This window comes from Garra rufa, chromosome 5 (assembly GCF_049309525.1).
Source record: "Garra rufa chromosome 5, GarRuf1.0, whole genome shotgun sequence".
In the NCBI taxonomy this organism is placed as follows: Eukaryota; Metazoa; Chordata; class Actinopteri; order Cypriniformes; family Cyprinidae; genus Garra; species Garra rufa.
In genome coordinates, this window is record NC_133365.1 from 12,179,804 (window position 1) to 12,195,637 (window position 15,834).

General features: G+C 35.0%; 1 protein-coding gene across 1 annotated transcript; it reads left to right on the top strand.

Annotated features, from left to right (window-relative positions):
- Positions 1 to 580: 580 nt before the first annotated feature.
- Positions 581 to 15,702, top strand: cfap251 (cilia and flagella associated protein 251). Its single transcript, XM_073839526.1, has 20 exons — positions 581 to 832; positions 1,779 to 1,919; positions 2,036 to 2,145; positions 3,299 to 3,407; positions 3,651 to 3,731; positions 3,878 to 3,955; positions 4,036 to 4,080; positions 4,182 to 4,384; positions 4,579 to 4,767; positions 5,435 to 5,685; positions 6,967 to 7,118; positions 7,407 to 7,580; positions 7,681 to 7,865; positions 9,085 to 9,199; positions 9,385 to 9,548; positions 10,872 to 10,962; positions 11,143 to 11,286; positions 11,397 to 11,625; positions 12,508 to 12,588; positions 15,577 to 15,702. The coding sequence occupies exons 1-20, from the start codon at positions 581 to 583 to the stop codon at positions 15,693 to 15,695; spliced, it is 2,913 nt and encodes a 970-aa protein (XP_073695627.1). The 3' UTR covers positions 15,696 to 15,702.
- Positions 15,703 to 15,834: the final 132 nt, after the last annotated feature.

The following is a 15,834-nucleotide window of genomic DNA, read 5'->3' on the forward strand; positions in this document are numbered from 1 at the left end:
CTCAAGTCACTCACTCTTTCATTCATTCATAAACTGTTTGGTGTTTCCTAACGTCCTAATAACTGCGGCTTACATTAAACTAAAAAATCTAAAAACTGAAAAATACACACCACTATTCAAAAGTGTATTTTTATGAATTAATAGGCTACTATAGGATGCATTAAAATGCTGTTATTTTTAACTTTCCATTCACCTAAAAATACTGAGAAAAAAAAAACATTCTTAAAAAACGTTTCACTTCCTTTTATGAAGTTTTTCCTCAGAAGAGCTGTGCTTTGCCCTCACACGTGACCGTATCTTAGCAACGCTGTGCTTGGGTAATTAGACTGGATGGGTAAATAAAAACGAGAGACATTCGTTTTGGCAAGTTTGGCAAGTATTATTGCACTTGTGTTCGCTCAATTCAAACTTTTTAAAAACAAACCTTTGGCACAGATAATGTTTTCCACTGCACAGAGACTAAATTAGCCTGGCTAACCGTCACGTTCAAAAATTCTGGTGGTTGCTTCTGTAACATCGTAAAACTGGTTGTGGCCCGGACAAATTCTCCAGCTTTTGTTTTCACAAGTCACAACGAGCAATGTCAACGACAAACGGGACATCTACTGCATCTGACAGGACAGATGCAGAAACTGAAGACGCGGGTGAGCAGAAAAACACAGAGGATAATCAGACAGAGAAAGAATTACATGATGAAGATGAAGATGAAGAGGCTGAAAAAGAAGGAAGTGAACTATACAATCTGCAGGAGAATATTGCGGATTCACAAGTTCACACAGCCACATCAGTGTCTGTTATTCCCAAGAACAGCAGTACCCAAACTTACCCATTGGTAATTATCTTTAATTAGTTAGCAATAACTACAATGTAATTACCATGTCATGTCACAGTGTCTTCTAAAACTACAAATGTTTTATGTTTGACAGTGACAAGAAGTCATATATTATGCATTACAAGTTGCTTTAGGGGTTAATAATATTCTACAAGAAACAGTAATGTTATTGTCAAAAAGCAAAAATGTCTTAAAGGAGTACTTTTAGAACAAAAATTTACAGATAGTGTACTCGCCCCCTTGTCATCCAAGATGTTCATGTATTTTTTTTTTTGAGGAAAACATTTCAGGATTTCCCTCCATATAATGGACTTCTATGGTGCCCCCGAGTTTGAACTTCCAAAATGCAGCTTAAATGCAGCTTCAAAGGGCTCTAAATGAAAAATGGTTTTACCTAGTTATTTTCTAAAAACATTACACACAGAGCTAGACAAGACGAGCATTTGAGGTTAAAAATTATATAAATTGTATTTTTATTTTTTTTTACAAAATAACCGATCGTTTTGCTAGATAAGACCCTACTTTCCTCGGCTGTGATCGTTTAGAGCCCTTTGAAGCTGCATTTTGGAAGTTCAAACTCGGGGGCACCATAGAAGTCCATTATATGGAGAGAAATCCTGAAATGTTTTCCTCAAAAAACGTAATTTCCTTACGACTGAAGAAAGAAAGACATGAACATCTTGGATGACAAGGGGGTGAGGACATTATCTGTAAATTCTTGTTCTGAAAGTAAACTACTCCTTTAATGTAACTCAGTGGTCATACAGCACAAATCTACTTCCTATGATTATTATTTTACAGAAATCTGCATTGTTTTGGTTTCAGTTTTGTTATATATTCATTTCTGAGCAATTCGAGGTTCCTGTAAGTACATCTTTTAATGCTATACCCACTATACCTCAGTTTTTTACACCTGTGTCTAAATCTTTGTCATTTGTCCTTGCAGGTCCTTGATTGGGCTTATGGGATGAACCAAACTCTACCTGTTCTCAGCCTCCAGGATGAAGACAGACTTGTCATCTTGTATATTTGTGCCCATGTTGCTGTCATGTATGATCACGCATCCAATGCTCAGCATCTTTTACAAGTAAGAGACTTATCCCACTACAAACTAAGAATGTAAATGATAATGATGTTAAATGTGATCTAAAGCATAAAATCTTATTGTAAACATGTTGTTTATGTGCTGCTCGTTGTCTACAGGGCCACTGCAGTCCAATCACCTGTTTGTGTGCTAGTGAAGACAGACGCTGGCTTGTGACAGCTGACATGGGCCAAGAGAGTCTAGTTATCATATGGGATGCTTATACAGGGTAACACTGACCCAAATGTTGTACATTCAATTAATATATTTTTGTAAATCTGCTTGATGGTCCTGAATATGTTGTTTATCTGTTAAAGTCTTGATGAAACAGAAGTAGCAACAAATCTTTTACACTGTATTGTGACAATTTAAAAGTTAAACAGATTATGTAAAAGAAATAAATGTTGGACTTGTCTGATTTCTAGCTTGCAGTTGATTGTAGAGGTAAGGGTTAAGGAAGACTAAATGATTGGATAAGTCCAGCATGCAAGTGTGTTTTTTCACCATAAAATCTCAACATAAAGTTAGGACATTTTGATTAAGTATTATGAGTTCAAAATTATGAGGCATTCACAGATCTACACTATTAAAGATTTTTAATGTTTTTAAACAAGTGTCTTCTGCTCACCAAGCTTCCATTTATTTCATTCTTTTTTTTTAAATAGTTTTCTATTTGAGTATATTTTAAAATGAAATTTATTTCTGTGATAAAAGCAAAATTTTCAGCATCATTACTCCAGTCTTCAGTATCACATGATCCTTCAGAAATCAATCTAATATGCTGATTTGCTGTTCAAAAAAACATTTATTAATATGATCAATTATTATCAATATTTAAAACAGTTGAGTACATTTTTCAGGATTTTTTGATGAATAGAATGATCCAAAGACCATCATTTATCTGAAATAAAAAGCTTTTGTAACATTATACACTATGCCACTCAAAAGCTTGGAGTCAGTATATATATATTGTTTTGTTAAATAAATTATAGAAATGAATACTTTGGATGCTTTAAATTGATCAAAAGTGATGATAAAGACATTTTAGATTTCTATTTCAAATCAATTCTATTTTCTTATGAACTTTACTACTTAGCTGTTTTCAAAATAACAATAATAAATGTTTTTGAGCAGCAAATCAGAATATTAGAAATGATTTCTGAAGGAGTAATGATGCTAAAAATTCAGCTTTGAAATCACAGGAATAAATCACAAAATGTTACTGTTTTTGCTGTACTATAAATGCAGACTTTGTAAGCAGAATATACTTGTTTAAAAGCATTTAAAATCTTACTGTTCAAAAACTTTTGACTTGTAGTGTATTACATGCATTAACAAAATAGGGTGAATTTTCATTTCATTCCAATCCATAAATGTTGCAGGATTCCTGTGCGGACATTGTTTGACTCTCATCCTGAGGGTGGAGTTTGTGCCTTGGCACTATCAAAGGATTCAAAATATCTGGCGACTGTTGGAGCTGGAGCAGTGCAGGTCTGAAACCTTTTATGTTGTCATTTTATGTTGAAACATTTGATGTTTTTTATCATATTTTTACATACACCCATTATAGATATCTTAGATGCACTCATGAGGAGCATTGTGTTCCCAGAATCTATTATATTAAGCAAAATGTGCTTAATAAAGATGATTGCAGTAAAAAGATCAAATGAACCCACAGAATATTATCACTGGCTGCAAATACACTGATCTAAGTACTTTTTTTCTGTGCATCAGCGAGTGTGTATTTGGAACTGGACAGATGAAAGCGAAAACCCGGAATGTCAAGTTAATCTCAGCCCAAAATATGGTTGCCAGGTATGTTGCAAAACTGTGCACTGGTGTGGTTATTACACAGAGGCAACACATAGAGGGTTGAAGAGCAGTAATCTTAATTCCACATTTATTGTTTCTGACTGGTTGTCACATCATATATCAAATTCACTTTTTCCACTTTTCCCCAGAATCAAATACTTTTCAATTCATCTGACAACACGCAGTTGGTCAGCAACAGCAGCACTCAGGTTCTCTTCTACAACTGGGTAGGACTTAATTAATTATTTATATTACTGATTTATGATTTTAGTTGTCTTTGTATATAATAATGAATTCTACTGCTCAGGAAACGGGACATCTGGAATACTCAGCTCCTGAAATTACTGACAAGGTTGGCAGAAGAATCTTTCATCAGATTGTATTTTTGTGCTGTTGTAATATTATTCTTCTCTGCCTTTAGCATTGACCTCTTGCAAATCTGTTCTCTTTCAGACCTTCAATATGGTGCTAGGTTCCCTGAGCCAGTCCATCTTCCACTACAATGGTGTGCAGGCTTTTACAGCCACCTCTGCTGGGAATCTAGTTCTCTGGGACAAGCAGACTGAATCTGCCTCTCATCAACCAGTAGTGAGGAAAGCCATAAAACTTGTGCCTCTCCAGAAGGAAGCAATCACTGTACTGACTTTGACTGACAGGTATATATAACACATAGATACAGTATATGACAAATGAGTGCATTAGGATTTTTCAAATCAATTCCAATAATCCTAAAGCCTCTTACATTTTCACTTGCTTTTATACTGATGTTACACTTTGCTATGCATTTGATGTTTTTTTGTCTGTCTGACATTATTATTTGAGGTAATTGTATTATGTGTACACTGTCAAGTTTCATAGTAACAGGCGATGTGAATGGCCACATCAAATTCTATGATGGAAACCTCAAGCTCATCAACTTGTACAACGAGTTTAACTTAGATCCCATCAGATCCATCTCCTTTTCCAAAGAAAAGCCCTCCATTAGTAGCCTGGGATATCCAAAAGCCTGCACACTTGATGCCAATCCATTTATCATAAGGTGAGTGATATGAAAAATGCTTATAAATGCTACTTTTTAGAAAGAAACTTACCTTCGCTGACTTAGCATTTATTTCAAAGATGTTTTAAAAAAAGTTCTCATTATTATTTTTTTACACATACCTCAGCAATATCTGTGAGATACATTTCAAGTACTCAGTTAACATCTAAAACTGCTAACAAGAGTGCAGTGCTTAGATTGAATGCACCCATCCATGTAACAAAGTACATTTAGATATTAAATTTAATCAGTGAGTATGCTTGAAGGGGAAAAAATTTAAATTCTGTTCTGCTCATCATTTACTTAACCTAATGTCATTCCAAACCTGTATGACTTAAATTTTCCTTCTGAACATAAAAGAAGATATTTTGAAGAATGTTGGAAAACCAAAGGTTTTGGTGACCATTGACTTCCATTTGGATGGACAAAAACACTGAGGCTTTTTCAAAGTATCTTCCTTTGTGTTCCACAGATGATTTGGAACAACATGAGGGTCAGTACATGATGAAATGAACGGTGAAATGTCTCTTTAAAGTGTGATATTAACCATGAGTACTGTTCATTTTCATCTTTTTATACCACCTTTTAAAGGCAGGCATTTAGTGGCAACATCATTCAATTGTCAACTCTATAAAGTAATAAAATGTTCTTCTCCTTCCATTTACAGAAATTTAGTTCTTTCCACAACTCATGCAACTGCAGTGCATGTAAATGCAAAGACAAATGTTCTACAGACCCTTCTGAAGGAACATGCAGAACCTCTAGAAGCAGTTGCCTGCCATCCTAAACAGCCACTAGTTGCTATGGGCAGCCACAATGGCACCATTAAGGTTTGGAACTATGAGCGTAAAGAGGCACTCTGCAGCAGGGTCTTCCAGCCCCACAAACAGATCCAGTGTATCACCTATGATCCACAAGGTGAACTAGAAAACAAGATCTCACTCTTATTATTATTATAAAGTTCATATACAGTTGAAGTCAAAAGTTTACATAGACCATACAGAATCTGCAAAATGTTAATTATTCTACCAAAATAAAAGGGATCATACAAAACGCATGTTATTTTTTATTTAGTACTGACCTGAATAAGATATTTTAAATAAAAGACATTTACATATAGTCCACAAGAGAAAACAATAGTTGAATTCTTAAAAATGACCCCATTCAAAAGTTGTTACCTGATGATCCACACAGCTGTGTTGTTTTGTTTAGTGATAGTTGTTCATCAGTCCCTTGTTTGTCCTGAAAAGTTACACTGCCTGCTGTTCTTCAGAAAAATCATTCAGGTCCCACACATTCTTTGGTTTCTCAGCATTTTTGTGTATTTGAACCCTTTTCAACAATGACTGTATGGTTTTGAGATCCATCTTTTCACACTGACGACAACTGAGGGACTCATATGCATTAGGAGCTGGAGGGTGAATTTGAATTTGAAGATCAGGGTAAATTTTACTTATTTTGTCTTCTGAGAAACATGTAAGTACAAGTATCTTCTGTAACTTAAAGGGCAGTACTAAATTTAAAAAATATGATATTTAGGCAAAATAAGATACATGTGCACATCCTCATTCCATTCAAAAGTTTACACTCCTGGCTCTTAATGCATTGTGTTTCCTTCTGAAGCATCAGTGAACCTTCTGTAATAGTTGCATATGAGTCCCTTAGTTGTCCTTAAAAAGATGCATCTCAAAATCATATAGTCATTATCAGAAAGGGTTCAAATACACAAAAATGCTGAAAAACCAAAGAATTTGTGGGAAGGATTGTCCAGAAGGATTTCTGTTCAGGACAAAAAAGGGACTCATGACCAACTATCACTAAACAACAACAACAAAAAACACAGCTGTGGATCATTCAGGTAACAACCCAGTATTAAGAATCAAGTGTATGTAAATTTTTGAACGGGGTAATTTTTATTAAATTAATTATTATTGTCTTATGTGAAATATTTTATTAAATAAATAACATGCATTTTGTATGATCCCTCTTATTTTGGTAAAGTAATTAATATTTTGCATTTTCTGCAAGGTGTATGTAAACATATTTTATGTCTTTCAATGGCACATTGTCCAATTTAAGACCGCTTGCATTGCATTTATACCACATATTTTAAAAAAATTACAATAGCAAATGTTTGTATGAATGATGTAATTATATCCTCACAGTATCCATGTTTATGAATTTTATGTCATGTTCTAGGTTTTTACCTGGCGGTGGGTTTTGCCAGTGGGGCTTTGCAGATTGTTGATGCCTGTACGCTTCAGAGTGATGCTGAAGAGTGTTTGCAGTACAGTCAGTACAGCATTACCCATCTCACTTTCTCCCAGGACTCATGCTACCTGGCTGCTGCAGTTAGTAGGAGTTGCATTTTTGTTTTAGTTCAGTTTGTACTGCACATGTCAGCACAGAATGTTTTGTGAACCTGTCACATTGCGAAATAATGTGAAATGAAAGTTGAATACGACTGTTTTGGCACAAAAATGTTACATTTTAAGTGAAAAAAATAAATATTAATAAATAGCTGTTTACTTTTTAGTAATAAAACTTTGACTGTAACAGCAATGTTCCAGATTTTATGAGGGCATTTTTGTTATGTAGCATTTATATTTCCTATATGGATTTTTCTTTTCTTATTTCAGGACACTGGAAAAGCTGTGACATTGCTCCGTCGATGCAAAGAGGGGACCCAGGAGATTTGGAAGTATCAGGGCAGACACCACTCGCATTATAAACCCATTCAGGACCTGCTGTTTGGAGTGGATTTAGACAGCAATCAGCCTCGCCTCCTCTCTCTTGGCATGGATCGCAGGCTGGTGAGCCCCTGTGTTCCTGTATGATCTTGCTCCCTTGTTATGTGTTTAACTTGTTGAACTGTGTTAAACGTATCACATCTGTCCTGTCTGTTCTGAACAGGTGGAGTATGATCTGCAGAACAGTGGTGAAAATGGGTTGTTGATTTTGAGTTCTGATCGGATCGAACAGAGCGCTGTGCCCACCTGCATGGTGTGGTATCCTCCTCTGACACCTGAACACTTCCTCCTTACAGCTTCCAACATGTATAAGATGAAGCTCTTCAATGCTACCTCCAAAATGTGCAGGTTTGCAGTTTTCCTATAGGTAGAACAAACAGATATATCACTGAAATAAACAGCAATATGGTTGATTTTTTTAGTTTTTCATCATTCATCAATTCAGCACTAGTTTGGACAACATTGTCTTGCCTCCTTTGAAGGTGCAGTAGAAAAGAGTCCTTATTGTTTTTATTTCCGCTACATTGGCTACATTAGAGATCAGATAGTTTACGCTAGTTTCACAGTTTAGATGCGCTCGAGAGTGCATGCTGACGACATCTACTAGTTAAAGTCGTGTAAATGCAACAAAAACACAGTTATCGTTCACTAGTGTGGACGCAAATATAGTTATTGTATTTATAGTTATCGTTATCACTCTTGGTGTGAACGGGTCTTAACACACTAAATAATATATATTACAATTTTATGCATAGCTACAGTAAACATAAACAGGTAAAAAGAAAATGAAAAGACAATGAATATTATTGTTATTATTGAAAACCTTCACTATTAGATAATATTATTATTTATTGAATTGGTTTGGGATGACAGATCTGTAATTTAGTTTAAAATAAAAATTGTAGCAGGAATGCTATATGTGACCCTGGACCCCAAAACCAGTCTTAAGGGTCTATTTTTTAAAATTGAGATTTATAAATGATCTGAAAGCTGAATAAATAAGTTGAAAATCTTGAATCTGAGGGTGCAAAAAAAATCTAAATATTGAGAAAATCGCCTTTAAAGTTGTCCAAGTTTTGATATATTTACGGTAGGAAATTTACTAAATATCTTCATGGAATATGATCTTTACTTAATATCCTAATAATTTCTGGCATAAAAGAAAAAAACGATAATTTTGACCCATACCATGTATTTTTGGCTATTTCTACAAATATAGCCATGTTACTTAAGACTGGTTTTGTTGTCCAGGGTCACATATTTGTAATGCTATAATGCTATATTTCCAAATATATTAGCGGAGGCACAGTGCCCTTAAATAATCACAACACTAAAAGTAGCATGATTAAATTAAGTGAATTAAATTTTAGACATAATATTGCTAGTTACTGTCTGTTTTTGCTGTGCCTATGCAAATATTTATTATATATTACAGTGATTGATTTACCGACTTCATACTGGCATGCTGAGTGAGAAAGTAAAAGAATGTTATTTAGTTTTTAGTTATGTTATGCTCAAAATTTCTTCTGATTTTGTATATCTGTTCATAATGGTGTGCTTTTCACAGAAAAACAGTCTTCGGGCCCTCTTATGGCTCTCCAGTGAAAAAGATGGCCATCCTACCTGCATCTAAGGATGGCAACAATAATTCTCATTACATGGCATATATAACACAAGATAAGGTATTTCAGTGTTTTTGTAAAGTGTTTTAGGCCACATAAACCATGCATTTGATAATAATTACTCTTCTCTACTGATCACTTTGTACCAGCATGAGCCTTCATGCCAATGTTGTTGCCTTTACTATGGCTTAATGATATGAATATTAATTTAAATATCTTTTTCCTATTTTCTCTCTTTGATATAGGTTGGCATTCAGATTCTGCCTTTGGATGGAAACCCTCACAAGTCTTTCGCAATGATCTGTCACTCAACAGGAGTGTCAACACTGGCTTGCTCATATGATGGTAGATATGCTTTTACTGCTGGAGGACAAGACTGCACTGTCTTTTCATGGGAGCTCAATTTGTCGTAAGTTGGGAGAACATGCATCCCATGCAGAAGTCCACTGGTTTTTGCAGCTAACAAGTCATAATATATCACGTAATCGCTTAATTAATATGAGGTCACGAAATATACAGTTAAAGTCAAAAGTTTACATACACCTTGCAGAATCTGCAAAATGTTAATTATTTTACCATTTAAGAAGATCATACATAATGCATGTTATTTTTTATTTAGTACTGACCTGAATAAGGTATTTCACATAAAAGACATTTACATATAGTCCACAAGAGAAAATAATAGTTGAATTTATAAAAATAACCCCGTTCAAAAGTTTACATGCACTTGATTCTTATTACTGTGTTGTCACCTAAATGATCCAGCTGTGTGTGGTTTTTTTTTGTTTGTTTAGTGATAGTTGTTCATTGTTTGTTCTGAACAGTTAAACTGCCTACTGTTCTTCAGAAAAGTCCTTCTGGTCCCACAGGTTCTTTGGTGTTTCAGCATTTTTGTGTATTTGAAGAATTTCCAACAATGACTGTATGGGTTTGAGACCCATCTATTCACACTGAGGACAACTGAGGGACTCATATGCAACTATTACAGAAGGTTCATACGATCACTGATGCTTCAGAAGGAAAAACAATGCATTAAGAGCCAGGGGTGTAAACCTTAGAACAGAATTAGGATGTGTACATTTTTCTTATTTTGCCTAAATATCATATTTTTTATTTAGTACTGCCCTTCAGAAGCTACAGAAGATGCTTACATGTTCCCCAGAAGACGATGTTTTAATGTATTGTTTTTCCTTCTGAAGCATCAGGAAGTGTTTGAACCTTCTGTAATATCTGCATGAGTTCCTCAGTTCTCCTCATTGTGAAAAAATCTATCTCAAAATGAAAGGGTTCAAATATGCAAAAGATGCTGGATAAACCAAAGATTTGTGGTACCTGAAGGATTTTTCTGAAGAACAACAGCAGTTTAACTGTTCAGGACAAACTTATGAACAATCATCACCAAAAAAAAAAAAAAAAACGGCTGTGGATCATTCAGTTAACAATACAGTATTAAGAATCAAGTGTATGTAAACTTTTGAACAGGGTAATTTTTATAAATACAACTTATTATTTTCTCTTGTGGACTATATGTAAACATCTTTTATGTGAGATAGCTAATTCAGGTCAGTATTAAATAAAAAATAACATGCATTTTGTATGATCGCTCTTATTTTAGTAAAATAATTAACATTTGCAAGGTGTATGTAAACGTTTGACTTCAACTGTATGTGTATAATAATAGTAGTATTGGGGTTGGCACCTCACAGTTCTCATGCTTTCTACTCATTTGCAGCTCACTGGAGGCATCAGCTGCTCTAGGAGGGAAAGACATGCTGCCCTTCTACAATCTTCTAGAGGGAGGAAGAGATGGACAACTCTTCAAGGTTTGAGATCTCTGTTCTAATGCTTTTTTTCTCATTGCCCAGTCTGTAGGTAAAAAACTACATTTTTTAGCTGTTTTCCAGCATTTACCTCATTTCATTCTATTAATTAATTTCATAATGCTCTCTTAACATGTTACCAGCCCTACCAGTAGACTGCAGATCTTATGATTTCTCCTTTAGGAAATGGAGGAATATTTTTACTACTGTCAACTACAGAATCAGGACCTTGACACCATGGAAACACGACTTGTGTCCACACGCATCCCTCTAGCTGATGTGCCCTTCTTAATGAGAGCGCTTGGCTTCTATCCCACAGAGCAAGAGGTATGAGTGTTGTTGCAATCACCAGTTGACTCTACCATACAGATCTGTCATCGATGGGTGGACTACCACTCAATCTTTTGTCAACATATGATTGTTTTGTTTTGTTGAAGCTGGAAGACATGCAAAATGAGGTGAAGTTCAGCCGCTATGCTGAGACCAGAAATTATGTGAAGGACATTGATTTGGAGGAGTTCATTAAGCTGTATGTCAACCACAGACCTGCCTCTGGCATTTCCAGACAGGAGCTGTGCAATGCCTTCCAGGTGCTTGGAAAGCCAGATGAAGAGGGCAGATATACAATTGACAGAGACGAACTGCTGGAGTTGCTGCAGGCTAGAGGTAAATACATTTTCATGAGAGTACTTTAGATTTGGTAACTTGCAATATGAGATACCAGAGTAAGAATTATTATAATTAAAGAAGTTAACTTTGTGAAGAAAAATACAGATAAATAGATAATGTACTCACCCCTTGCCATCCAAGATGTTCATGTTCAAATTATGTTATTTGATGAAAACATTTCAGGATTTTTCTCCATATAGTGGACTTCTATGGTGCCCTGAACTTCCGAAATGCAATTTAAATGCAGCTTCAAACGATCCCAAATGCGGTTGTAAAGATCCCAGCCGAGGAAGAAGGGTTTTATTTAGCAAAACAATCAGTTATTTAATAATTTTTTTATTACAATTTACATACTTTTTAACCTCAAAAGCTTTTCTTGTCTTGCTCTGCCTGAACTGTTAGGGTACGTCAAAAAACTCCCATCTCATTTTCTCCCTCAACTTCAAAATCGCCCTACATCGCTGTTTTACCTTTTTTGTGAAGGGTGTTTGATTTTCTTTGCATGTTTACTTTGTAAACACTGGGTCGGTACTTCTGCAGCGATGTAGTGTTTTTTGAAGTTGAGGGAGAAAATAAGATGGGAGTTTTTCGACATACCCTAACTGTCTTGAACTGGAAAAAAACATTGTTTACAACCGCATTTGGGATCGTTTGAAGCCGCATTTAAACTGCTTTTTCGAAGTTCAAACTCGGGGAACCATAGAAGTCTACTATATGGAGAAAAAAATGTTTTCCTCAAAAAACAATTTCTTTACGACTGAAGAAAGAAATGAACATCTTGGATGAGTACATTATCTGTAATTTTTTGTTCTGGAAGTGAACTTCCTTAACAAAGAAAGACTTTGGCTTGAAAAGTAATTACTTGTATATTAATTTCAGGTGAACATATGACCGAGGATGACTTGGCTGAATGCTTTACAACACTTTTAGGTGTAAGTGCAGAGGGAAGCAGTTGCACAGGTATGCAGAAGTCATGCAAACCACCATTCTGATGGACAAATTTGATAGCTTACTGGCTGAATGTTAAATCTGACGTCACACGTCAGCGTATCCAGGTCCAAATGGTCTATCAGATCCCAAAAACGGTGTAGTGTAGACGACTGAAAAATCAAGATCCTAACCTTTACCTTCATACTGGAATCATTTTGAATCACTAAAATATTGTTGTCCAAGTCGTGAGACATAACACTGTTTTGTACACCATCCCCCAATTTCACAGACAAGGCTTAAGCCTACTTCCAGACGAAAATGTAAGTCTGAGCTGTTTCAACTGAAAGAAACTTGCACTGACTGATCTTAAATTATATGTCAGTGTTGTTTTGTCTCAAGATGGACACCAGTAATGTATTTTCTAAGGCACATTTATAAAAATTACTTAAATGTCCTAGTTGAACTATGGCCTAATCCTGGCTTAGTTAAAGCCCTGTCTGTAAAACCCAGCCAATGAGTTTTAAAATCTTAGCTTAAAGGTGTGCTATGAATGAATAGTGTTCATAAATGGCTGTTGAGATAGTATTCCCACTTTAAAAGGAGTAGAGACTTGGACCTGGAAACAGTACCTGATTGCGAGTTGGTTTTGGGGTTTGAGTTGAGATTCTTACAGAAGCGTGCAAACTTCTGTCCCACATCCAAAAAACACATTTAAAAAGCAGTTAAGTATTTAAATCTTAGATGTTTACTAAGATCCTTTATTATTTATTAAAATCCACAATAATATTTAAAATATGTATAAAATCATCATTTAGTAAGTACTTTCAATTGGGAGGTGGCTGTCCCAAACCCTAACCCCTAAATTTCAACTTATGAAAATAATATTGAAATAATTTTAGCATTTATTCCATTGTTTTAAAAATATATCTTTATGAAACTTTATATAAAAATGTGTCCCGCATTTTCATGTCACTACCGAAACAGTGTAGGTTTTAGTCCATTGGCTGAGACTTGATTTTAACTACACCTCTACATTTATGATCAGGAAATTCTTGTCACTCTGTCTCACAGCTACATGGTGAGTAGATAGGCCCCAGCATTTTGAGGTAAATGTGTTCAAAAGTATGAAAAATCTGTGTGTAACTTTAAAGATTGTCACTACTAAACACCAGTTTTCTATAATTAAACATTCTTTTGAGAGTTATGTGCTGATTAGCATCTTTGAGCTAGATTCAAAAGTATCTAAATTTGTCACTACCAAAACAGTCACAACTGAAACATTTGGTTTCGGTAATGACATCTTTGTTTTTTGGTGTTATCCCAAAAAATTGTCACTACCATAACAGTCATAAATGAAACATGTCATTATTGTTTCGGTAGTGGCAAAAGGGAACATATAATCCTTTATTTGGGGGAAATAAACAACATGTTAGTACAGTTATGCTTTTTTTTTAAATTTTAGTATGTTTTAGTTGTGTTTTAGTATGTGGCTTAAATTCTATAATGTGATGTGGTCACTACCAAAACATTACTGTCACTACTGAAAATGTGCAGTCGCTACCAAAACATGAGATGTTTTGTCAAAAATAAAGTATACTGAATTATCAACTAAGATGTTATGATAGTTTCTGGTTCAATGTATATTCAAACTAATGAATTCTTAGCTTTTAAATCAGTATGATCGACTTTTTGCCTTTTACAAAAAAAAAATGGATTCAAAATACAACAAATCTCATAAATCACACTTGAAATATTGTTAAAGGGGTCATCGGATGCCCATTTTCCACAAGTTCATATGATTCTTTGGGGTCTTAATGACAAGTCTCCAATATACTTTGGTTAAAAATTCTCAATAGAAGTGTTAAAAAACACCCTTTTACTTTGTCAAAATCAGCTCTGCAAAAATTCAACTCATTTTATTGCATGGTCCCTTTAAATGCAAATGAGCTCTGCTCGCCCCGCCCCTCTCTGCTCTCGGATTACGAGCCATAATGTTTACTTTAGGCACATTTAGCCGTGTTTATCTGTGAAACTTGCCAACAAGCACATTAAGAAAGGCCAGTTGCAAAGATGCATAAAAAACCCTTATACTCACTTCTGCTTTGGGTGAAGCTGCATCACGAATGATTCACACAAACATAGATGCATATGTAGATCGGGATCGGTGCTTTGCTTTTAAAAACGAAAGTAAACGCTATTCTCTGCCTCTCCAATGGCTCAGATGTTGGGAGTAAATGACGACTGCTATGTTCATTATTACATTCAATAAAAGAACACCTCAATCGCTCAATTAGAGTCTTCCTCTGCACCTGAGTCGACACAATGGCAATCGTATTCGGACTGCTTCAGCTCAGTGAGGGCGGGTCTAAGTTAAGACGCTCATGTCAATCAACTGTGCGTTGTCACAACTACAAGAAGCTGAGAATGACCTGATTTTAAAAGGGGGAATTTATTTTTAAAGATTAAAAAAATACCACTGGGTGGATTTTTATCATTGTGGGGTGGTTGTGTACACAAACTACCAACACACATTAATGTTCAAACAACATGTAAAAATCCAATGACCCCTTTAAAATGATAATTGTTACTGAATTACATTTGAAAACTTTTTAATGAAATAGCAAAAATATATATTTACAATGTAGATGTAAGCAAAATCTTAATAGGTCAAAATAACCCTTCAAATTAAATTATACATTACTGTGTTTCGGTAGTGACAAATTCAGGGAGAGGACAAATATTTCAAAACTTTCTGAAAATAAAATATGAGAATTAACTGCACAATTAGAAATGTAACCTTGGATATTATATAATTTGCATACATTCAAAATTTGTGGAAAAAGACATCACGTTTCCAGCTGTGAATAGAATAGCTCATAAATGTACATGAAAGTGTAGCTTGTTTTTGTAGCTGTTATACTGTCATCTGCACTGTATGATCATCACAGAATTTTAGTAACATCTTAAAATTATTAAAATAACTGTTTTAATCTTGACTACTGTGTCTGCCCCATACAGAATCTCTGTTGGAGAGTGTGCTACCCCCTGAAATCAGCTATGAGACATTTGCCACAGATATCTTGGGGTTTTCTTCAGCCACCCAGGAACTTTCTCAAGAACATGGACATGATCTATAACATTTGAACCTTTCTGAAACTAATAATTTATGTATCCAAAGAAATGATTCAACAGTATTTGTGGTTACTAAGCTGTATTTTCACATATGCGTGTTTATTACTTCAACGCAGATATAACGTTAGATCAAATCACACGGAA